General features: G+C 42.5%; 3 protein-coding genes across 6 annotated transcripts; 1 reads left to right on the plus strand and 2 right to left on the minus strand.

Annotated features, from left to right (window-relative positions):
• Positions 1-416: 416 nt before the first annotated feature.
• MILR1 (mast cell immunoglobulin like receptor 1) lies at positions 417-9,574 on the plus strand. Of its 2 annotated transcripts, none has more exons than XM_049811668.1 (9): positions 417-538; positions 628-672; positions 1,513-1,800; positions 2,135-2,419; positions 2,934-3,047; positions 3,503-3,592; positions 4,661-4,723; positions 5,082-5,141; positions 9,193-9,574. In XM_049811668.1, the coding sequence occupies exons 1-8, from the start codon at positions 505-507 to the stop codon at positions 5,132-5,134; spliced, it is 972 nt and encodes a 323-aa protein (XP_049667625.1). In that variant the 5' UTR covers positions 417-504; the 3' UTR covers positions 5,135-5,141; positions 9,193-9,574. The 2 variants fall into 2 exon arrangements, with proteins under 2 accessions (XP_049667625.1, XP_049667624.1); XM_049811667.1 differs by lacking the exon at positions 9,193-9,574 and adding an exon at positions 6,953-7,039.
• POLG2 (DNA polymerase gamma 2, accessory subunit) lies at positions 3,649-15,221 on the minus strand. Of its 2 annotated transcripts, XM_049811654.1 has the most exons (9): positions 12,181-15,221; positions 11,614-11,740; positions 11,360-11,465; positions 10,799-10,972; positions 9,587-9,727; positions 8,647-8,727; positions 7,944-8,044; positions 6,885-7,022; positions 3,649-4,663 (listed from the first exon to the last, which is right to left on the minus strand). In XM_049811654.1, exons 1-9 carry the CDS (start codon positions 12,728-12,730, stop codon positions 4,624-4,626), a joined length of 1,458 nt encoding a protein of 485 aa, XP_049667611.1. In that variant the 5' UTR covers positions 12,731-15,221; the 3' UTR covers positions 3,649-4,623. The 2 variants fall into 2 exon arrangements, with proteins under 2 accessions (XP_049667611.1, XP_049667612.1); XM_049811655.1 differs by lacking the exon at positions 3,649-4,663 and having other exon boundaries at positions 6,821-7,022.
• Positions 15,222-15,469: 248 nt separating this feature from the next.
• On the minus strand, positions 15,470-22,632 carry DDX5 (DEAD-box helicase 5). Of its 2 annotated transcripts, none has more exons than XM_049811644.1 (13): positions 22,510-22,632; positions 20,764-20,929; positions 20,520-20,616; positions 20,306-20,439; positions 20,118-20,183; positions 19,528-19,669; positions 19,289-19,449; positions 18,944-19,116; positions 18,634-18,744; positions 18,325-18,386; positions 18,186-18,245; positions 16,710-16,934; positions 15,470-16,143 (listed from the first exon to the last, which is right to left on the minus strand). In XM_049811644.1, exons 1-13 carry the CDS (start codon positions 22,515-22,517, stop codon positions 15,761-15,763), a joined length of 1,788 nt encoding a protein of 595 aa, XP_049667601.1. In that variant the 5' UTR covers positions 22,518-22,632; the 3' UTR covers positions 15,470-15,760. The 2 variants fall into 2 exon arrangements, with proteins under 2 accessions (XP_049667601.1, XP_049667600.1); XM_049811643.1 differs by having other exon boundaries at positions 22,486-22,632.
• Positions 22,633-24,550: the final 1,918 nt, after the last annotated feature.

Raw genomic sequence — 24,550 nt, forward strand, 5'->3', positions numbered from 1 at the left:
ATAGATATGATGCTTTTTTTTTTGACAATTTTTTTTTTAAATTACATTGCTGCTAAAAAAACCACTACCACATACTACCTTAGTCTCAGCCATACAATCACTTGCATTATCTCTAGCAACTGTGTGACTGTTTGATATGAATCAGTGAACTCATTCCCTTATAAGAACAGTGCTAGAAAAATTATATACAGTCTTGTATACTGCATGGCAGCATGGTTCTACCACACAGCTCTCTCACATGGAAAACTGCTGATTTGGCCAGGTACCTCTTAGAACAACTCTATGGAATATTCAACTGTATCCCGAACTGCTGTTCATCACTCCACAGCTTTTGCTGCTGCTCACTGCTCTGTCTGCCATAGGCTAAATATAAGTGGAATATGACAAAAGTCTTTACATAAACATCAGTGAAGATCAGCACTAGGACTTCCTCAACCCGTAGAGCCACTCCTCAAAGATCTCATTAATGTAACTCCACCAGCCGTCTTGCACAGTATCAAGAAAATGTTTTTTCTCACAGTTCTGCTGTTTTCCTACCGTAAGCCAAGGACATACTTCTTACATATTACAAATCTTCTAAACAAGAACCATTTTTTCTTGTCTGAAAGCTTTCTTTTCTTCTCTTAGTTCAAATGTCTCAGAAGATTCAGAAAACTACTGCAAATGGCAAAGGTAGGTTCTCTTTTTTTTTGATTTTGGGATATGTGCTGAAATAAACTGTTTACAAAAAAGAATGGGGGAGGGATTTAAAAATGTCCAAAACCTTCATGTAAAATTAAATCTGTCACCCCTGTCTGTGCAGTGAGGCAGTTTACAAGTTGCTATACAAAGTTAACTATCTCTTTGCTGACATGTATGTACAGTCAAAATTGCTTTAAGTTGTTAAAACTTTTTCTCTTCTAGAAGTGTCATAACTTGTCTTAGTCATGACTAGTTTATTACCATTTTCTATGAAAAGACCTTACAAGTTTTTATTACAAATTTATTTGTAAAATATCACAAAAGCAAACTAATTTGATAGACCATCAAGGCTCCTGCTACTACTATTCAAAAGTTCAATCTACTTACACAAGGTTAATTCTGCCTGTTTACAGCCACAAATAAAACCCCATTTTTACTTTCAGATTCACATACTACCTCTCAACTAGCATATAAGGTTACTTTCTCCTACAATTAATGTCCCATGATATTTTTATTTTATACTTCTATTATTTTCATTGCTGCTATAGTTCAAAAGTTTTTTTCTTAGTTCATCTGGATATATCTGTTGACTTTGTATGTATATGCTCTCTTTTGTACGAAGACATGCATTTTTCATCAAGTGTTTCAAGCTGCATACTGATTTTGAAAAATATAAAGTTGTGTTGCCCACTACTGGAGACAGAAAAAAAGTGTAAGCCCCTATTTCTACAGAAATAAGTATAACCTGGTCCTCAACATATTTTGGGAAAAATCTGAGAGTTTCTTGGATGATAGGTGCAGTGAATTCACTCAGAATTTTCTTCTTTCCAGAGATGCTGTCCAATCCCATGCTCATACCTGTTCAGGGGACTTTGAATGTAGTGATGAACCAGAACGTGAGCCTCTCCTGCCACTCAGACTCTGGAACTCCACCTGTCAGATACACATTGTTTAAACACAATCAGAAGATATCCACTTTAAATAGGCTAGACTTGACCCCCGGTTTGTTTAACTTGACTATCAACTCTGCCAGTGATGTGGGTGAATACAAATGCAAAGCCGAGAATAACATCTCCAGTGGCGGAAAATACAGCAAAAGTCTCAACTTCACCCTTAAAGGTATGTCTTGCTGTATACCTTCTCAGCACATTTTATTTCAGGGACACATATCCGTGTCCAATGCAATGTATCTGCAGCAGCAGGAGTCAGGGTTATTGTTTGCAGCAGGTAATGTTTTGGATTGCATTGTGTGCCTGCCTTGATCACGGAACTGAACTTTACTGCAAAAGGCTATTATTTCCTTAGGAGTTGGCAGTGCTATTCTGATCCAGCTCACTGAGCCCTCCATCCTTGATGCCCGTCTCATTTGCCAATGTTGACGCTTAACTCCGGGTCTTGCTTTGAAGCTTGTCCTGTACTCAGTGATGCAGTCTTTTCAGTCTTCTTTTTACAGAGCCAATTTCCAAACCAGTGCTGAGCTCACCCACCTCTCAAGCAAAGGAAGGCCAGAATGTGACCCTGTCTTGTCTCTCGGAAAATGGCTCTCTTCCTATCACATACGTGTTCTTCAAAGGAAGACAAAGCATTTCTCCCCCAGTGAAGATGCAGAAGAGGGAAGCAGCTGTGATTTTTCTATTTATTAATTCCTCTAGTGACTTTGGAACCTATAAATGCAGAGCTGAAAATAGCTTTCGCAATAATACAAAATACAGCAACAGTTTCAACTTTACATTAGCAGGTATGCATGTGTGAAACATTTTACCACTGTCGATAAACAGGGACCACACAAAATTCAGAATGTTGTAACAATGCAAGTTTTTTAGCCAGAAATTTTGTTCATGCAATTTAATGTTAAAAATATAATTTTTTACAATAAAAAAATAATTTTTTTAAATTAATGGAAAAAGATAGAATTCCATGCAGCCTAGGCAGTAGTAGAAGTTCAAGTGACCATGAAGAATGACTGTAAAAGATTGACTTTTGCAAGACACCCCTGGGTCCACCTTGCTCCACCCTGGGGAGAGTCTGGTTCCATTTTTCTCTCTGGCCCTATGAAAGAGAATCTACTGGCACCAGCAAGCTCCCTTCCTTCTTCTGTGGCAGTGTGCACTTGGGACTCTCCTGAGTAGTTACATTAACCACAGTTAATCCAAAAGCTGAAAGAAATGCAAAGCCTTGTTTTTAATTTACAAAAAATATTCATGAAACAACATTTCATTGCATAAACACCTTTTTTTTCTTCTTTTTGGCAGAAGAGAGAGGCCATTCTCAACCTTTGATCATTTCTCTTGTGCTGATCTTGCTGCTATTCATAATAGGATTTGCTCTGGCAATTCAATTTTTCATAATTCCTTCATATAAAGCAAGTGAGTTATTTGAATGTCTGTTTCATTTTCCAGAGGTGCTCATTTATGTTGTAACATAATATTTACACACTAAAGGGTATTGATGAGTAGAGTTAAGCACTTGGTATTTTAGGATGTTGTCAACTGTCCTCTTAACCAGCACAGGCAACTTAACAAGACACTGACAAAGCAAAACCTCAGAGCTATGTTTTAGATGGCAGGTCTGCGATGGGGGAAGCAAGCAACATCTAATTTAATACACATATATGTTGGAAGGAATTGGACCTTACAGTTCTTCGTAAAGAAAGGAAATTCTGTTAAAAATACCCTTGGTTAAGGAGTAATTTTTACCATGAAAATAACATTTTATGAGATCTCCAAGAATTCAAAAAATATCATGGAGCTGTTTATTTCCCTCTAAGAAAAACTGATATATGTATACAGGCATATGTTTATTCTTCTTTTACAATTTGCAGAAAAATTTAAGTCTACTAGGTCCTCAACTGGCTTTACTTCAACAACGAATGCAGAAGAGCCTGAAGACTATGTCATATACACAGAGATTGGTAAGTTCATGTTACTCCCCACGCAGTGATGAAACTTACTTGTGGGAGTTTAGTTGAAGAATGCTATTATACTATTTGTAGCTATTATGTGCAAATTTCTTCAGGTACTGCAAAAGCAGCAGAAGGGGACACTTACTCTCACTCAGTGAGCTACTACTACTACTGACTGTGCCTGGCAGAGGCATTATTTGAAGTCCCTCAGGTTCCATATTTGGCACTACCTGTCAGCCACGCAGCCAACACTGCAACCAGTTAAATTAATTGAAGTCCTATAAAAAAATCTACTCTAAACAGAAGTAAAATGAAGAATTGCATTTGGTAACTCATGGTGAGGATTGAAGTAGCCATTACAAAGGAAAACAAAATTAAAAGACAGTTAAGTAGATCAGAGATGCCATGCCCATTTACTAAGAGACAAAAGTTGGCTATATGCACACTGTAGGACAATAAAACTTATGTAGCTCCTGCATCTGTTCAAGATTGTTCAGTACAGAGGAGTTCTTTATTCCATGTTTCTTAACTTTGACAAGTCTCAAAGTCAGTTCAAACTGAAATGATGAGCAAAGCAACTGACCTAAGACATTGTACAACTTCAGTTGCAGAAAATGCACAATAATGAAGACATCACATGAAAGCCAAGATGCTATTGTCTTGTAATTTGCCTTATACATGAATGTCAGTATTTTCAAGCAAAAAAGAAACCTCCAAAACAAACCAACAGTAAAGGTATTATGTTTCCTGTTTCTAAATATCAAAAGGGGAGTAATTATCTCTGAACAAATCTGCCTTCCTGTTTATGTAGCAGGCAGGTAGAATCCTGGCTGCTCTGCTGTGTTAGCTTAGTGCTCTGTGCAGCTGCTCATGCCAGATATCAATCAGCACTCTACCCACATAGCCTGCAAGGACAGTGACAATATCTGATAAGGCCCATGAATGCTATAGAAAGCATATATTCAATATGGAATCTCGCTGCTTTGTTTCAAGATTATTAAAAAAAAACAAACCAAAAACCCCATCTGGTCAGTCTCTTGTCATTGAGTTAACTGCTGTTCATCATCTTTAATACAGAGCCTGTTAAACGAGAAGAAGAGTATGTCAACTTTTCTGTTATTAGAAGAGAAGATGAAAAAGGTGAAAACATCAAGCTATAATATTGGAACATCTGATGTGCACAAATATGTTTTGAGGGGATTTTGCTATGGGGGGAGGCAGGGTTTAGATAGTAGCAGTTACATACCGAAAGTGCTTGCTTATTACAGAGAAATTAATATAACTTTAAGTCTTAAATTTTGAGGGGAAAAAAGCACAGAAAAAAAAACAAACAAGTAAAAAGCCTATCACCATCCTATGATCCAAAAATTCAACGGCCTCATTATGAAACCCCGCAGGAGATGTTATTAGTGACCAAGTTGCTGATGGTATATTAATTCTTCTGTTGTGCCTCTGTACCAAAAAAAGTAATTGTGAATTATGTTATTCTGCCTTTTAGCAGAGAAGGCGGCACGTGCTACAGTCTATTCAAAGCTCTTCATCAGACACTGAGTACAAGGTAAGATCTCATGATTAACTTAATCACATATTTTTAAAGAAACTTTCCATCCTCAGATGTCTTAAATACCACCAAATCTGCACAGAGATGATGTTTAGATAGTAGTTTCCTGGCCTAATTATTTTGTGGACAGACAATATAGCTCATTCTTTACTAGCAAGCAAAACTCCCAAGTCATAATCTCTAAAGACTTCAATTCAAAAGAAAAAGCAGAACAGATAAAACCTGTAATTAACAAAGACTCCAATAGGAATCCCATTAGACAAACAGCAGCTTATTCCCCAAATAGCACCATAAAAACCAAAATGAAACAAAACAATGCAATCACTGTCAGGTAAGATCCTACAGGACACAATATAAAGTCTGGCATTATATGCATCTGATTAATAAACAGAAAGGAATAAATGATGTAAAGCTTTCACCCAGACCCAAGTTCCTGTACATTTAACAACTCTCCTGAAGTAAAAACTGGATTGTATGCAAACATAAGATAATCAAAAGGCTTTAGTCAAGCATTAAAAAAAAAAATATCCCAACTGTGTTGTCCTCTTAGGCACACACTAGAGGATCCATATTTGGCCTCTGTACCTGCTATCTGCTGTTACCTAGCAGCAAGGATGGCTATTTCTCAGTTCAACATTACTTCAACTCTCAGAGTAGGGATAGGATGCTAAAATTAATTCTTGGGACAGTTAACTCCAAAACAAGTTCTCCATCCTGCTACAGGCCGTTTCTTAGATGTTTCTGGGTTCTTTTAACGTCATTCCATAGCCCGCTTATGTAGAATTCCACGAGTTCAGGAAGTCATGCAGTCACACTATGCTAACCTTGCATTATATCTAGCATTACACTATGCAGCAATTAATATTGTTACAAATAACCTGTACATAGTTAAATAAGCACCATGTTAACAGAAGACATTTTTAAGGCAAGTTCTTGTGTTTCATGACACTGATGACTATCTGTGGCTGCATGCCTTGTTGCATACACTTTAAAGCACTTTAATACAGTGACTTAACAAGCTGTACATGCATAGTAAGTCTACAGAAGACCAGAATCAATTTCACATCAATGCAAACTCCTGTATCTGATTCTGACTACAACACTTGGGTAAAGCATAAATATGGTCACACATTAGCCTTTTTCTACCATTTTCTATGTACAACCATTTTTCGTCCACAAAAATGCTTGTCAAAAACCACAATTTATTTCTATTTCATCTGTTACTCTTGATAACGTATTTCTGGTTTTTATGTTTATCAAGTGCAAGATGAAGTAGCTTAAATGTTGAAGAACTAAGGCCATGTGATTAACATACATTCCTATAAACAGTACAAAAATACGGATGTTATTAAAAATTTAAGATTTTGAAGTCTTTTATATAAAATACCATTTTCCAGCAGAGACCATAATTGTGTCAGCAATACACAGATGAAAGATGAATTTTTAGGCTAGCATGGAGTATTTTAAATTAGATAGTAAAACTGAAGACATGAAAAAGAATACAGTTAGCCCTGCTAACAAGGGACAAGTTTGTCTCTTCCCTCTTTTCAAGGTAACCTGGAAGACCTAGAAGGTCTAGATTTGACAGAAAACACATGCACCACCAAGTTTTAGCAGAACCATTTGCAGAGAAACCACTGAGTCCATGACACCGTAGAAGCAAGTTCAGGCACAGATGTATAAGAAATTCCTTTTATTCAATTAATTTAAGTTTACACATTTTTGGCTGATGTTACATACTTAGTTAAAAAGTCTTTCAGCCTAGATATGTGCATCATTTCCTTCATGGTGGTGTCTCTGCTTCTCAGCTGGACCACTCCATTCTCTAGAGTGGCATCAGTTATCAAGACCATGAAGAGAACACTCATCTCATCGTACCTACAAAGAAAAGAGCACACCTGTTACTGCTTTTGGTGTACAAAAAACTCAGATAAGTTATGTACAAATGACCATAAACTGTAAATACTTATTTTTGCTATACTGCACTAAGTCCAGTGTGAAGACACCAGTTTTCTTGTTGCCATTCCTGGCTTTCCTGATTAAATTTCTTTATTTAGTTACTTTAGTACATAAGAATGTTATTTGCTGACCTATTACAAGAGTATTTTTGTAGAAGCGAAATATATCTTTCTTCTGTTATTTAATAGCCAGCCTCACTTTGAAGACTACTGCACAGAACAAATAGTCATATTTATTTTCTCTCGGGGAAAAAATACTCATCACTATGCTCAAGATCTGCTGACATGAGCAGCGATATGCTCAAAATTCACTCCTGATCAACATATCATATATGAAGCCCTCAACTGGAATAGCAGTTTTTATCTGCACAAATAATTCCATTACATACACTAAAGGTAAATGGTTCCAGACTTGGAGGAACTTTTAAGTTCAAGACCAGACACAGTGTGCTATTTGAAATAGTACTCAAGAATGAAACAGAACCAGTCCAGATGCAAAAATGGGGGGTGAGGGTTGGGAAAGAGTTCTACAAGCTTATGACTCATCTTATGAAATGTATTTTCAATAGGAGAGTCTCTAAAAGGCATTTTACAGTTCCAGAGAAACAACGATAACATGTGAAAGGCTTATACTTCACTTAATTTTAAAAATGAACTATCTGAAATTGCTCTTTGTAATAAAGCTAACTGAATCCAAGTTTATAGTTTGGGATACATGCCTTCAGTCATGTGGTTACTGCACTCGATGACTTCTTACTGAAAACAGGCATATTTTCGCTAGTCCACAGAAAGTCATCTTTCACCTTCATAGTTTAATTTACAAAACACTGTTTCTCCTTACTTTGTATAAAGCTGTTCCATAGATACTTGCACGGTTTCAAGATAACCCGGCCATACGGAAATTCCGTTTTCTGACAGTTCATTGAACAATCCTTGACAAACCTGTGTTTATTTAAAAACAAATGTTAAAAGACAGTCTTCGAGGGCTTGAAATCCTATACAATGAAACCACTAAAATTCTAGCATGTGTGGTATTAGCATTCCTAGCTGGTGTTAATTTTCTGGCTGAAATAATCTCAAAGTAGAAATCAGCCTGGCAATTAAATCTCCATTTATATTTAAAAACATGCCAATGTAAGTTTCCCCCCTTCTGTGGGGACCAGCTTAATGACTGACTTAAAAACTTTTTAAAAATCCTTCTAAAGATGTGACCCATGCGTTAAGATGATTCTGAAAGATCCAGAAGCTGAGAGGGCTTGTATTATTTATTTTCCCTAATTTTGCATGGAACAAGTTATCAACTCTAACAGTACTGAAAGCAGCATGTTAATGCAAGGCAGGCATCTACTACCCACTGTCTGCAGTGGTCTCCTTTGGCTACAACTCACAAGCTGCACAGCAGCACTGTGAAATATGTACAACCATGAATCTCTGAGAATCAAAGTAGCAGCATGATTCTCCCCAACATAAACACTGTCTGAATTGTAACAGAAGGTTACATGGAGAGTCAGTGCTCAAAATTAAAACACTTTCTTACAACCTACCTGTCTCAGCTCTGTTGTTGGACCTTTTCCTACATCCAAGGCCACTTTAAGAGGTGCTAAGCAAGGATGAAGCTTAAGTACCTAATAATTTTACAAAAAGCAACAGATTACTAAATGCATTTGGTGTGAAATTCTAAACAGAACTAGGAAATATTAATTTTTTTCACTGACATTAAGGTTCTAAACATGCAAGAAATTTCTCATAGCACAATCCTGAATTAAAAGCTGTATTTTGTATAACTAGCACACATGCCAGCTAGATTAGCACGGCAGAAATTACTCCATTTTGGCCCAGAAAAGAGATGAAGTTTTGTTAGCAGAGCTCCATCATCTTTATTGAAGCCAGAGTGATCAGAGACTGCCCAGCAGACAGTTGCCATCCAGTCTACTGCCTGGTCTTAAAGACCAAACAACTGTTTGACTAACAAGTGCTCACTGAAGGCTAGTACTCTAACTCTAGAAAAGCAGGGTAAAAGTAGGAATAATGATGGTCCTTGGGGAAATGCCCCACTACCACCCACGACCCACTTTTTCTACTCTTCTCAGCAACCTTCAAATGCTGCCAGAAGAGGCAAACTCCTCTTTCCCATGCACAGCAGCTACATTCCAGTTCCTCTTGACAACTTCATCACTTGCATGGCAAAAGCCCACCTACTCATCAGAGAGAAAGAAGGTAAAACAGGAAAGGTGACCTCAGAATGAGAGAAGAATTGCTTATGTGAGTGAAAAGGACTGCAGAGGCAGTCCCATGGGGCCAGCCTATTGCTACCAGTGAGAGGCGTTCTGTCTGAACCTCTTGGGGAAGGGAACGGAAGATAGCCATGTGGAAAAGGCAGGTATTTCCATGCTTGAATTTACCGCATTGTCTGTGGGCTTTGTACTTTGACCTATCCCTGCCTTCCATCATCCATCCTTCCTTACACTTTCTATAGAAAGTTACCTTTCTCTGTGAATTTTTCTTTTTTGTTAATGGGTTCTCAGCTAGCTGTAGAGAATCAAAGAGATATGCTAATACTCCTCGGTCCAGATTTCCACTCACAGACAGAACATGAGGAATAACATTCTTCCTTCCATCTCGGCCCTGAAGAGGAAAAAACCCACAAAGGTGTACCTCAAAGACTGTCCCCAAAAGCCTTTTGTTTACTTTAAAAGTATAATGAGGCATTGAGGTCAAGCACCCTTATTACATTTAAAATACAAGCAGACATATATTTTTAAAAGTTACCAGCAATCTTAAAAGCGTAAGAGTAACTAGGTAAGATTGTAACACTGGGGAAAGCAGAAGATCAGAGCAGGATGGGATTATTTTCTTCTCCTGCCCCTCTGATCGTAAATTTAAACCTATGGCCAATATACTTGAAACTCTGCATTTTCTTTCAGAGATTTCTAGATGACTTCCAAGAGACCACAGGGATCCGTCCCCACCAAAAAGCCCACCACGCAAACCCAAAACAACTACGTAACCCACAGTTTTGTAGGTTACATTACAGTCTTCTGCCTTCTGTATACAAATAGGCTGCAAAACCAGGAAAGACAGACAGGACTGTCATGAGGAGGACAAATTTTCAATTTGCTAGTAAAATACCAAGTTACGCTCCTTTTATCTGTTCAGCCTGACTTTTCAAACATTGCCATTCACTAGAAGTTTGTCCCTCTCCAATATATTCAGTGGAAAGGTTTCCCTCTAGCCCATTCCCCCTTCTGAGTGCGGCAACTTCTATAAAGCCATTTGCAGTGTTTATAATCCATTAATCCACATGAACTTCTACATATATGGAATTGGACAAGCTACAGAAAGAAAAAACATTTACAGGTTCTTTTTGATGCGAACTTAACACTGCAAAACACAGACTTGACTTTGTCTTGACATCTACTCACAGATACGGGTAAAGGCTATGCAGCTGAAACAGCTGTCTTGTCAACATAGCTCATTTCTATTTTCAAAGAATTAACTCCTTGCAAAAGAACTCCAAAATGTGATTTTATCTGCTTTTGAAAACAAAGGTCTGACTGCAGAGTATCAATTGTAATGCTTTTACAACAAGAGAATAAGAAGACAGTCACATGCTAAGCAAGTGGACCAGCAAAGAAACCATTTCTCTCACACGTTATCATCTTTATCAGAAAAGATTTTTAATACAGTAAACCTTACAAGTAATTTTGAGCTATCCCCTGGATACATCTGTAACAGTTCAGTATCACCAAGGTTCTTCAATGTTTCTATTGTTTCTGTCCCCCAAGGAAATCTGTAATGTAAATTAAATCCTTTTCTTCCTTCTTCATCCTGAAAATCACTGCTGCTGAAGTTATATGGGCCTACTGCAAACTGAAAATAAAAGATATGAGATGATCACTACTGTATGTGCTGTATTAACTACAAAAAATAAGTCTGTAAGGCAAGCTGGTCTGTCATTTTCAGCAAAAGATTTTTATAAATTACAGCCCAAATCTCTCTGTTGTTTTACAGCATTTTGATCTCAAATAACGTACAAAGACAAAGCATTTGCCCTTCTGCAAGTCACGTTATAAACTACTTAACAGGTTTGTCATAAACTGAAGTAGTATTTTGGTGTCTCACAAGAAATATATGTATTTCTGTGACAAGAATAGGCTAGCAATATAACATCATAAGACTGACCAGGGTATCTAATCCCCCCTCTCTCTAAGATATAAAGGAGCAGGCCAAGATTTCCCAAGGCTACACTGCCGTTACCTTTCTCCACCATTGGAGCCTCTGGCGTAACCAGTAGTCGAGCCACTGTCCTGCAGTTCTGGGAGAACTAAACCATGCAAGCAAAGACGTTGTCCTTTCGCCTATTCTTTAAACAATAGCAAGGTCAGCAAGTTAACTCCTTTAAAAATAACAGGGAAAAAGCAAAAGACAGTATTCAAAAATAATCCAAAAGTGAAACAAGTGCAAACAGTTGGCTTAAATATGGAAAAGGAGTAATCTCTCTATTGCTCTACCTTGTAAGGCTTTTGTTGTGTTGTTCACTTTCTGGAATAGAGTGAAAGCACACTCCAATTTGAGCAAGGCCACAAGGCAGTCTTTTGTTCACCAATTCTATGCAGCTAACATATTGTGCCAAGGCACCTGTTGAAAGACAAACAGCTGATTTTAGTAGCCGCAGGAAAAAACGTTATTTTTTTTTAATTCTACCCAGAGTGAATGTAGCACATATGATACCCGTACTGTTTATATGTGGAGTCCCACTATCGTTAATGTGTTGCAGAGATTAGCTCAGCAGTCTGTAGCCCGATTCCTCCGGGTACTTTAGCAACTGTGATTTTAATGTGCCTTTCCCCCAGTTACAACGGAAAGCATCCGATGCGCACTTCGGCGTTCACGCCGCTCAGGTCCCTGAAAAGGACACAAACTCACAGCACGCAGATGAAACCTTCCCAGCGCGCTAACGCAACTGGAAAGTTCCCCGAAGTGCTGCTGCTTCGCTCCCCGCAAGAAAAACACGAGCAGGCTGTCCAGATCTCCCCGGAGAACAGCCTCACCCCTGCGCTGACGGACGAGGCACCTACCAGGCAGCAGGCTCTCACGAAGCGTCCCCGCGCTCCCTAGCACTTCTTCCAGAGACGGTCCGCCCGGCTCCTGGCTACAGCCCCTGCGCCGGAGGGCTTCGCGCAGCGTCTCCGAATGCAGCAGCCGGAGACCCTGCCCTGCCCGCGGAGAACCGGCGGCGGGCGGGCCGTGGAGCGGGGCATCCACGGCGAACACCTGCTCCCGGAAAACCAGCGCCGAGTCCCACCACTGGGCCGCCAGGTTTCCCCGCAGCGCCACGCCCAGCGGCCCGAAGCCCGGGTGACAGCCGCTGAGGTAGGCGCGCCAGGCCAGCGCCGGCCGCGACTCCGCGCCGCCCCGTAGGAAGTGCCGGCGCCAGCACACCTCCAGCAGCTCCTCCCCGCTCGCCGCCTCATCACCGCCGCCGGCCGCCCCAGCGTAGGGCCGCGCCGGGGATCCGGCTTTCACCTCCTCCGCGACCCTCACGGCGGGCGGCCGCCGCCTCAGCACGGACCGCCCCAGGGGAGCGCGGCCACACCACCGACCCCCTTGGCGGCAGCCCAGCGCCATCTTCCTCGCCTCACCTCACCTCCTCCCTCATGGCGGGAGGGGAAGCGGTGGCGCACTGCGCATGCGCCACGCCCCGCGCGCGCAGGACGCGGGGCTGGCGCGCGGCCTGCCAAGTGCGAGCGGGAAGACGGTGGCCGCGCATGCGCGCTGGCACGCCGCGGCCTGGCGCTGCCTCCCCCACCCCCCGCCCTTTCTTTCTCCTCAGGGGTGGCCGCTCGCCTGCGGCCCGGGGTGGGACCGGCGGCCGCCGGTGTTCCGTGCCCTTCAGACCAGCCACGGCAAGCCGGGATTCCGGCCTTCCCGCGGCTGAGGCTGCACGCGTCAGGAGGTAGCGTCTGGCCTTCCCCTCCCGGACACGGCAGCCCGGAGCTACCTCGGACGAGGCTGTGAGGAGGACCCTACCCTTTTCTGTCATTAGGAACACACTAGAGCTAGCCAGGGAAGGATTTCTGTGGGGAAAGCCCGTACAGATCTCATCAGAGCAGCTCCACATCGCTCTGGATGATCTGAAGCAACATAAAAGCTTTCCAACCAGAAAGCAAGAGTTCGAGTTAACACGTCACTGCGGTACCTTCGCTGAGAGGGCGGGCCGAGGCACCTCTGCTCCCCCACCCTGCTCAAGTTCGCAGCTGGGAGAGGAGCCCGACAGCAGAGCAGTGGAAATTTCCATACGTGCTTCATCACGGTTTTGTACCAGTGCCAGAAGGTGGAGCTTAAGAGAAGAGGAACCATTCTGCGAGCTGGCTGCCACGTAAAATTAATGTATGTGAAGTCCCCATGAGTTAGATTAATCTCACCAGTGGTTCTTTATTGCACAAATCCGACCCCCAGACCAGGACCGACGGAGAACTGAAAAGACACGACCTTAGTAGGCACCTGGGCCAGCTGGAGGAGTTGCTGCTCCTAGGTTAATAAGTACTACTAGGTACAACTTTCTCAGGCAGATTTGCCATAAACTCACTTCTACCAGAGTAGGTCTGATAACATTCTCAAAGCCAGTTAGTAAAGCTCTTTTTGCATCTTTTTATGTGCAGTAACACACATTGCACCTCTAGAAGGAAAACAGAAATTTTGAGGCTTAAAGTTACTTCATCTTCTGAAGGTAGCAGACTTGGTCACATAATTACACTTAAAGTGCACTAAGAATTTACAACCTTGAAAAACCTGTACTGAAGAGTCACAAGGTGCATCTCTTCCCACAATTTCCTGATAGAAGTTTCCAAAGCACACTCCCAACCAATATAACTTGCAAACACCCATCTGGGTTTCACTTCAACCAATGTGGTTGGTACTTATCTCCCATCTAAAGGGAGAAAGAGACTATTTGTTGTTTGTATTACTGTTAAAGACCACAGCCTGTTAATTTTAATTCACAAGCTAGAAGTTATACTAAAAAAGGTATATGTAGAAAAAGTTTTTAAGAGAGAAACAGGCTTTCCATGCATTTTGTTTCAGGCAACTGAACTAGAAACTCAGCAATTAACATGTCATATTTCAAAGATAAATAATCATCTACTTCCTTGTCTTCAACACTGATGGCACTGGGCAAGGGGAATGTTGCAAAGCTGATTAAAGAGACTCCTTCCCACATTGCCAACTGCAGTTTTAGACTCAAGTGCAGTAGTATTTCAGGATTCCAGCCGAAGTTCTCATAGCAACAGCAAATGATCACAAAAGTACTGTCAAGTGATAGAACTCCACAGAAAAGGCAGAAATACATAATTAAAAGACAGATTAGGCTGCTGTTAAGAACATCATAAGCTGAGCCTGGGGAAAACAATCACCAAGAGCTAAGCATGGACTAGCAGGAAGATCGAAAGTGTAAAAGAAATAGTCTGACTTGGGTTAAAAATAACCTAGACAGAATCTTGCCTTGATTCTTGCAGATTCAACCTTGAATATATTAAGCAGGAGTAGTTAAGCAGTTAAACCTGAAACTAATCATTGTTACTGATAAACAAGTGAGAGGAAGGAACTGAAAAGTCAGTATTAACTGGAATTTTAATATACCATACTTGAAAGCATTAAGTACTTTAACCCCAGGATCAAGTATTACTCCAGCTACAGTCCTCATCAAGGAGTTGCTTTGCTCAGCAGATTACAGAGACATTTGCATGTGCTACAAGTCTTGTAAAAAATCCATGAAGTACATTCACGGATCAACAGCCCACTTCCCTCCCCCCACTTCCATAAAGAAATCACTGCTCAATACCAGTTTAAGTATAATTTGAAGTTTTAATACTAAGATCTTCCCATTTCTCTGAAGCTCATAGTAAGCCTGCATGCTAACTCACAAGGCCTGACAGCTGTAAATACATTACACTCAAGCCTAGTCTGCACATATGCTCCTGTGAAGGCAACAGTTTCAGTGCTGCAAAAGCTTCCTACACTTGTAGCAGCTCACTAGCAACACCACTGCAGAGTTTTGGTTAGCAAGACTTCAGCTACACCATTACTCCAGCGGATCTTTTCCAAAAACTGGCCCTACACTAGTGAGACAAGGAAGAGTACTGTTTCCAACAGTTACTTAGAAGCCAGCTTTAGTTTTCTTCCCCATCAAAGCAGAGCCTGCCATGCTAAGCAATCTAGCCCAATCAAGGCAAGGCTGGTTTTTGTATAAGCTTAAATGTTTAATCAGACACAGTTGAGAAACCTTTCTAGAATTTAATATAAAAACATTTGACATTCCATTAATGTAAAGTTGTGCACATGTTGAGAAAATTGCCATCTGAAAGAAAATTCGGTCTTCAAATATCTTTATTGGAAGGCCATGCACTGCCTTCTGTTACTGTATTTCAAATCACTGTACATTTACTTTGAAAACACTGTCTGCATTTTCTAGTACAAAAAACTAAAAATTGTTTCAGGAATGTAGAGAAATATTCAACTTAAATAGCGAAAAAGTGCACCATAATTACTGCTGCACTGCAGTCATTTCTGCATTTCCCATTTCTTAAATAACTATCCTGTTTTGATAACACACAATATAAAGAGCAATTATGAAAAACTGAGACATTTAAATACACTAAGTTATTGAGAATAACTTGTCGGCATTGGGTAACCTATCATAGGAGCAGCACCAGTGGCAGGATATGCATACTGCTGTTGGTTCATGCCATTGTGCATATTTGCAATATTACTTCCATACTGCTGATCATAGCCATTCTGGTAAGCTCCTGCAGGGTTACCAGCCCTGAAGCCAGCTTGCATGCCTGCAGCTGCAAAGCCATTTCCAAAAGGAGTTCCATTACTGAAACTTTGGGCACTGTAGGCCCCATTTTGAGTTTTTGCTCCAAAGTCTCTCTTTCCTAGTGCACCATAGTTTCTCTCAAAGTTCTCCCTCTCTCTAAAACTACTAAATCCACCCCTTTTGCCCGCAGAATATCTGTCACGTCGATCACCTCGGGAACGACCTATTAAAAAAGACAAGACATAGTTATATATGTATCATAAAGGCTGCATTTTTACATACCACCAAATGAGTTCAGCTAGTAGGAGGAAAATCCTTCCTTCTGTGCCCCAGCAAGGCAAACCTACTATAAAAGTTTTCCAGTTGCTAACCGGACTCTAGTTAGATACAGAAAGCTGTGTCTGACCCATGAGAAGAGTCATATACTCTCCCCTGGAATACAAGTGGTGGCATCAAGGGAGAAAGTCACTTTTATCTTGCCAATAGGACACTTACATCCATCTTTCATAGTCATATGAGACAGCCACAAACCTGAGCCCTGAAGTGTTTTATTTCAGAGCAAGCAGAAGCGCATCTTTGGCCAGCAGTAACCATAGGTGCACCACAGCATGAGTGGGGAGGGGGGTGTTGTTTTTTGGTATTGGTGTTAATAAATACCTTTTCAGGTCACCGTAACTGGTAGCTAAACCACCTTCCACATCCATTTTGGAGCGAGGTTGGGGGTGGAATTTGAGTTTCCATTTTGTTCCAAGAGGAAAGCTATGCACTGTGGTCAAGAACAGTACTTACCTGAACCTCTGTCTTCAATCAACTGAAGCAATTTGGGGTTGATGGCTTGATTAGCCTCCCGAAGCACAGAGATGAGGTCATTTACTTGCTTAATATTGTTAGGAGTAAAGAATGTGTATGCTGTGCCTGTTTTGGTACTGCGGGCAGTTCGTCCAATTCGGTGGATATAGTCCTCTGAGGAGTTAGGGTAGTCATAATTGATGACAAATTTCACATCTTCCACATCTGTAAAGTGTTGCAGTGTGGCAAAAAGCAAGGTACAAAGTTTTGCACACCACAACAGCCAAATCGAAGATAAACATTAGACAATAGTACTTTTAACGGAAATAATGGCTGCAAAGAACAGTGTTAGAATCATCCATTTCTGCATGAGTATTGTGGAAGAGAAAGTTATGCACACTCCGTCTGTTCCCGTCTCATCACCCACCCTGTGATCCAAAACCTTACCATAAAGGAGTATGCATTTGCTTGTCATTCCCAACTCAAGAGTCCCCTTTACAAATCATCAAGTGACATCTGAATGCTTCTTGCAGTAGGGCCACTAAAGCTCACAGCAGCCTCTTCATGTGCTCATTTGAGGACCTTAGAGTAAAAACATACAAGGTCCTTCACATACACACTCATTAGAAGCTCAAAAAAAAAGGGGCCACACTGCTCGTCTTGCCAAGACCTTTGAACCGCAGCTGCAAGAAAAACATACCTGTCCCCCCAAAGTCACCAAGTTGTTTTTATGCACTGTGTCTCGTCTAGGCAAGCGCTTCCAAGAAGCCAGGGTTCACTTGAGAATGTGTCTCTCTCTGGCAGGTCTCGACATGACGACTATGTATAGGTGGAGGAACTTCGACTTTCAAAGGCATTTGAAAAGCCATTGCTTTCCTGCCCCACTTGCTAAAGTGAGAGGTGGACTTTTTCTCAGATTTCATGTGCCAGTACTCACCAATTTGTACAAGGCTTAGTACATTTTAAAGCTGCTCTCTCCATTTCATGGTTGAAAAAAATTTCATTGAACATTGAAGTTTGTAATTATTTTCTTCGACATTTCAGCAAACTCACTGAAATTCAAAGACCCACAGATCACAGCAGACAGTATGCACAAAACTAACAGTACTGCACCATGGCAAATCATGCAAAGCATGGAGAGAAGAGAAATACCAGGGCAAAGTGAACTGTGAATGAAACTGCTTATTTCATGAGAGAACAGTTTATGGGGTAGTAGTTTAAAGGATGATCTTTGCCTTTTGAAGATTACTGGCACACAATGCTCTCAGCTTTCACCTCTCTATTTGACTGGAAGCAGCCAGCCGATCATTTCCACTAGTCCTCCATCCCCCTCGAGTCCTCCGATTGTCATGCCTAGGCCTTGCCACAAAGACTGCACCTTTATGTGAAGAAAACTTAGAAAAATGCAGAGGTTAAAGAAAGCAATAGACTTTCTTTAAATAGCTTTGGGCAACTGGCATTACGAGTTGTACTAACCTAGACCTCTGGATGCAACATCTGTAGCAATCAGGATTGGTGCTTTTCCATGTTTGAATTCTGTAACACAAGCAACTCATCAGTTTCTTCATTAAGTTAACACAGATCATATGCTTGCAGAAATTGCCAAAATACTCACCATTTAGAACCCAGTCACGCTCCTGCTGACTTTTATCACCATGAATACCCATTGCTGGCCACCTGAAAGTACAGAACTTGATTGACCTCAGACCATTCTTTGAGTGGCTTCATTAGTCAAAGATAGGGCAACTGGCACTACTGGCAAATTCCAAAGGGCTTCTAGAGTTAGTTTTAGCATTTTAACTGACACCTGGTGTCACTGTATTTGACAGTTTTGATACCATAGTTAAAGTGGTCACTCATGAAGAATCAAGAGCATGCTCATACTATTAAGGTAGCTCAGTGAAGTTCAAGCTATCAGACTCACCCATCTCTCCTCATTTTCCTGGTAAGATCATCACACCGTCTTTTGGTTTCCACAAAAACAATTGTTTTATTTTCCTTCTCACTCATTATTTCTTCCATCAAACGAATAAGCCTATTAAAAGAGATGATGGTTAGAGCTGGGATTGATTTGTACTATACAACTTCAGTTTTAACAGCCTGATTTTTTTAATTTTTTTAGCGGTCTTAGACTGGTGTCTAAAATCCATCAAGACAAATTCATTCCACAGTTTATAAGCTAAAACTAACCATTAAAAGACAACTTGAATGCTTCACCGCCACTGACTACTTACTTGTCATCTTTCTCTACATCATGACACACATCCACAATCTGAAGAATGTTGTGATTTGCACTTAGTTCTAATGCACCAATGTTGATGTGTACATATTCTTTCAAAAAGTCTTCAGCCAGCTGCCTTACTTCCTTTGGCCATGTGGCACTCCACATCAGAGTTTGCCTGTCAGGCTGGAGAAGGAGACTAGGTCAGTACAAGATCAATAGACAGTCAAGCCAAATGCCCAATCAAAAAAAGTCTCCCCAGGCAAGCCTGAAAGTTAATTGCTCTGCCCATGCTTTAATGAGCATAGTGGCATTTGTTTCTGCAATAGTGATAAATGCATGAACCATTTATACTCACTCTTATCTGATCCACAATTTTTCTGATCTGAGGTTCAAATCCCATGTCAAGCATCCTGTCAGCTTCATCAAGGACAAGGTAAGTACACCTCCTGAGATTGGTCTTCCCAGCTTCCAAGAAGTCTATAAGTCTTCCAGGTGTTGCAATGCAGATTTCCACACCTAAAAACCAAGTAGTAAAGTCAGCTTAAGTAGTTTTCACATTGCCTCATACAGAGATGCATCAAGGCTAATCCATACCTCTTTCTAAGTCACGAATCTGTGGTCCTTTTGGAGCACCTCCATAAATACATGTAGACTTCAAACGGCATGCTCTGCTATATTCAGCAGCTACCTGCTGCACTTGTTGAGCCAGTTCACGAGTTGGTGCCAGCACAAGACACTGGAAAGAAGATGCCCAGCATTTAGTTCAATACCTATTTGAAGCTTCTAGTCTGAAACTAGTCTTAAGTGGGAAGGTTGTCATATATTCCTTCAGTGTCAGAATGACTAAAGTGGATTTAAGTAGCCCGAACCAGCAAACCAAGTTACCTAGTATCTCAGTTACCACCAAACACTGACCTACGTGGTAAGATATCTGAAAGTCACTAGCTTCCAGGGGACAGCAATTTCCAAAACGGGACATGTAGCCCTGTTCTACACAATTTTAAGGACAATCCAACCAGAGCTTGTAGGATGTTCTTGGGATACTACCAAAACATGGAACCACTTTAGCCATACAGAGAAACACAATACAGCTATGGACTCTTATGAGCATGGACAATTGGGACTGTAAAAAAATAATCACATTCTCTAGAAATTAAGATCCCCTTTCATTTAGGAATACTCACAATAGGTCCATCTCCTCGCTCCAGGAATGGCTGGTGATTTATATGCACAATAGCAGGCAACAAGTACTGTTTAGAAGAAAGAAAAGTTTCATTACAATCTCTTCCCAGAAGTGTTCAGCCTGCATTATGCCAGGCCATACTTTCACTGCTGAAATCCAGCAGTATTCCAGGCTACAATCAAAACTTACAGACAGTGTTTTCCCTGATCCAGTCTGCGCCACTCCAACCATATCCAATCCACTCAATGCAACAGGCCATCCTTGTGCTTGAATAGCAGTTGGTTCAGTGAAGTTCTGCCTCTGAATTACTTCCATAACGTTTGCTTGAAGAGAAAATTGAAGCTTATTAGACTTTGTCTTAATCAAGCCTAGAAGAGCAACCAATAAGCTAGTCTTCACTTACCAGGAAAGTTAGCTTCATAGAAGTTTATAATTGGTTTTGGACAGTTATGGCCCCTAACTGTGACTTCTTTGCTTGATCTGTACTGTTCAACTTCTTGCTGCAAGACAAAAAAAGCCCCATTATTAGAAATAAGGTTTGATAGCAAAGTTATCTTTTAAGTTACCCCATGCAAACCTGTTGGGCCCCATGACCTTCAGCATGTTTGCACTTATTTGTTTACTTTTGCAGGAGTTAGGGTACATACCACAGTACGTCTCACTACATCAGGATGTTCTTGATAGAAGTTCTTCTCAAATTTGGGCAGCTCATCTAAATTCCATTTCTTTTTTGTAAGTTTTTCCCCAGGATTTCCAAATTTCTTTCCAGAAAGAGGTCCACCTCTACTTCCTCCGAAACGGGGGGCTCCAAACCTGGAGAAGATGATCATAACATAGAATCCAAGGGAACATTTTGGTCCTCTTATACAGCTTAACCGCTATCTCTGCAGTATCTATCTGTAACTTTACAATTCAGATTTATAAACCCCACCTACAGGATACCGAAACTTCAAAAAACATAAGTTGCAGATGCCACGATCTGCCTAGCTACAATTCACATTGAGAAGCTAAGGTAACATATCTTTGCAGTTTTCTTAAAATGAAACTGTTAGGCCTATAAGCAAGTTACAACAACGGCAAAGTAAGGACATTAACACCTTTGTATTACCCCATGCTCAAAATGGTTTCCCACCCAAGTGACACTCCCATTGTGTGTCAGCCTGCAGAAAGTGGGCAGGGGCAGTTACAAAACCTTGGGATAACTTTCCCATAAACCGCTTTCTTGTATCTCAAAACATAAGACTTCTCTCAATAACGATTTTTTTTTATGAGGCAGTGCATTTTACATTAGCGTTTTAGCTTCGGCCCCTGCATTCAGAAAAGTCTCATCTCGAAGCCTCTCCTGGCAGCCCCGAGGCGCAGCTCGAAGCAACGCTAAACCCTGCGCCGAGGACCGCTAAACTGGATCCGAGCCTGGGGCTCCCTCCCCCGCCCCGATTCCTCACCAATTTTGCCCGGGCAAGGCGCTGGGAGCGATCCTTCCCAGCCCAACACAGCGCTCCCAGAGTGGCCGCTGCTTCCTGCCAGCGCTGTTTCCTTTGTCTCTCATTTCTGTCTACGCCACATTTTCCAGCCGCTGCCATTTTAGAGTCTGAGCTGGGCGGGGGGAGGAGGAGGAGGAGGAACAAAGGCAGCAGCAGCAGCCGGCATTTTGATTTCCCCTCAGTCACCGCATGGCGGGGCCGGCCATTAACATCCGCTTACACAACACAAAGCGGGAGCCGGCCGGCTTCTGCCAGCAACAGCCAGAGCCGCCGTCCCTTGTGAGGGGGAAGGGAAGAAAAGGGAACCGCCCTACCGAGAGCTCCCCGAGCCTTCGGCATCGACGAAGCGCCCGGCCAACCCACTGACCCACAAACCTCCAGCCAGCCCGCCGCTCCCTAGCCCACCCCCACTGGGGGGGGGGGGGGGGGAAAGAATCGAGCTCTGCGTGGACCATCCGTACTCAGGGGTACCTCCCCGGAGCGGGGGTGGGGGGCGAGTCCCTTTTCCCCACCACAAAAAACCCACCCGCGCCCCTCCTAAGCGGCCACACGCAAGCGGGGGCTGCGCTGAGGCGGATGGACCCAGCCCCGTCCCAGACCGTGCAGCCACCCACGCACAACGGCCGCCATCGCCAAGAGCTCCTCAAGCCAGTTCCCCTCCCCCGGCCTCTCCTCGCGAAGCTCCGGAGACCTCCAGAAAGCAAGAGCTGAGGAGAAGGGCTCCGGGGCCCAACGCCCGCGACTCGCCGCCATTTTAAACGGCTTAAAAAAAAAAAACAAACCAAAAAAAAAACCAACAACCGCCAACAACCACTAGAGCCCCACAGTCGGTCTAAGAGTCCGGACGCTGGCGGCGGCTAGCGCCGGCCGGGCCCCCGGACTCACCCTCTATCCCTGTCGCTGGAATACCCGGGCATGGTGATGGTGGCGGTGGGCGAGACGATCCCGGTCACTTAAAACGGGTGTCGAAAGGTAGGACAGGATCCGACGCCGTTGGTGGGGGCCACCGAATGTAGAGCGCCTCGCTGCCCGGATGCCGGTTATATAGGGGGGCCGCGGGGGATGCTGGGAACCGGCTGGTGACGCAGGCGCAGAACCCGCCCCTTCTGTTATGTAAGCGGCCCGAACTGGCCGGAATCCCCGCCCCCTTCCCCTGTGGGCGGGACCGCGGCTCGGCCGACTGACCGGCTTCTGCGCTCGCGGCCGGAAGTTCCCCTCCTCCTTAGAGGCGTGGCCTCCACTGCCGTCACTGCCCGCAGCGCCCCGCCCGGAGGGGCTCGTGCTTTCCCCCACCCCCAAGCAAGGAAAGGCGCGAGCGGCTGCGCCTGCGCAGAGCGGGCGGCGGGCCGCGGCCTAATGGCGCCGACTCGTCGCCTGGCTGAGGCCTCTCCCTCCGCGCGCCCGTGGGCCGCGAATCGCCCTTGGCCTGACAGGAACGGGGATTTCTCCCCTCACAGCGTTTGCTAAATGGCGGCCTGATGCCTTTCGGCCTCCCGGTTTGTCCGCCCAGAGAGCCGCTCGGCTCCTGGCTGGCGCGCAGGAGCAGCGGCGAGGCAGCGTGCTTCAGTTTGGTCCTGGCTGGGGCCCACAGTCAAGTTCCCCAAGCTCAAAGCCTCACAGATGCTTAAGAGGGGCGTGAACTGTTGGTGGAAAGCCTCCCGCAAGTGCTCCCACAGAGAAAACCTAGGCTCAAGTGGAGTTGCCACATTTTAACTAATAACTGATACTTGAAGGAATGGTAGATTCAGCTGCATGGCCACCTGGGATTTTTGAGAGGCTAAAGAGTTAGATGTGCAGATCCTCATCGTGACAACAGGTTGGACACAATTGTAATAGCAGATTATTAAATGCTACTTTGACTAGTGATTTTAGACTCTTACCCATTGCCTTTTGTAAATATTAAATACTTGGAATTGGAAACAGTTAACTATTTTTATCTTTTCAAATTCCACAACAGGGCTAGTAAAGCAATTCAAAGGTCACAAGTGCACCAGTGCACTGAAGGACAGGGCTGTTTAGAAAGTACATGTATAATAAACATCAAATACCTGAAGTGGGTACTGTGGTGCTTACCTGCCCAGCTTTGCTAGCCTGAGGAATAACAAGAATGTCTTGCTACCTGAGGCTTTAAGCACACAAAAGAAAAGGTGGAGCTTGAAGCGTAAATATAAGCAGCCATATTGCAGACCACCTGTTTCAAGCAGTGGCAAATGCAAATGAAAACAACATAAGGAAGAAGTGCCATAACAACACTCTCAGTTTATATCCTCCCACCTTCTAGCAATCCATGCTTTAAGGCTTTTCTGAGACAAAAATAACTTAACTGTATTTGATGGCCATTTCTTCCCATTTTTGTTCTATTTATGCTCTTAGCTTCTAAGATACCATGACAATGTGTTTTACAGTTTAATTGTACACTACCAGAAAAATACTTACTTTAATTTTCAACACGTTGCCTGGTAAGAACAAGGGGCACAAAACAAAATGAGTTACTAAAAATGGTGAGTTATAATTTTCTATTTCTTTATACACTTTGTGGACATTAATATCGTCTAAGTCACCTCCTTTGTAAACCAAAGTTGCAGTCTATCTAATTCTTTCGCCTTTAAAAGCAATTCCACACTTCCGATTATCCTTGCCATTTTCTCTTTATTGGCAAGAAATGCACCCAGTATTCAAGATCTGGGCCCCATACAGATTTACATAGTGAAGGCATAAAGATGTTTTTGATCTGTTGTGCATTATTTCCTAATGATTTTTTTTTCTTTGTTTTTGATTGTTGCCAAGAATGGAGCAAGGTTTTCAAGTAATAGTACTACATGTTTCCATGATCTCTTCCTCAAAAGTAACACTTAAGTTAGGCTTATCTTTGTTTATGAATAGCCACAGGTATTCCCCCCCGAAATCTGGAATACCTTCCTGATCAATCACTTTTTCTTAGTATTAATAT

This window comes from Accipiter gentilis, chromosome 10, assembly GCF_929443795.1.
Source record: "Accipiter gentilis chromosome 10, bAccGen1.1, whole genome shotgun sequence".
In the NCBI taxonomy this organism is placed as follows: Eukaryota; Metazoa; Chordata; class Aves; order Accipitriformes; family Accipitridae; genus Astur; species Astur gentilis.

Bases quoted from the DNA above. Each gene is read 5' to 3' on its own strand.
- MILR1 (XM_049811668.1), top strand. From the start codon at position 505: ATGTTTTTTCTCACAGTTCTGCTGTTTTCCTACC. The intron at 673-1,512 runs GTAGGTTCTCTT...TCTTCTTTCCAG, and splicing joins AACTACTGCAAATGGCAAAG to AGATGCTGTCCAATCCCATG. The intron at 1,801-2,134 runs GTATGTCTTGCT...TTCTTTTTACAG, and splicing joins TCTCAACTTCACCCTTAAAG to AGCCAATTTCCAAACCAGTG.
- POLG2 (XM_049811654.1), bottom strand. From the start codon at position 12,730: ATGGCGCTGGGCTGCCGCCAAGGGGGTCGGTGGTGTGGCCGCGCTCCC. The intron at 8,045-8,646 runs GTAGGTTGTAAG...AAATAAACACAG, and splicing joins CAACAACAGAGCTGAGACAG to GTTTGTCAAGGATTGTTCAA. The intron at 7,023-7,943 runs GTAAGGAGAAAC...TTTTCTTTGTAG, and splicing joins ATGGAACAGCTTTATACAAA to GTACGATGAGATGAGTGTTC.
- DDX5 (XM_049811643.1), bottom strand. From the start codon at position 22,517: ATGCCCGGGTATTCCAGCGACAGGGATAGAGG. The intron at 18,745-18,943 runs GTAAGTAGTCAG...CTCTTTTAATAG, and splicing joins GATGTAGAGAAAGATGACAA to GCTTATTCGTTTGATGGAAG. The intron at 16,144-16,709 runs GTAAGTACTGTT...CTTTTTTAATAG, and splicing joins GATTGAAGACAGAGGTTCAG to GTCGTTCCCGAGGTGATCGA.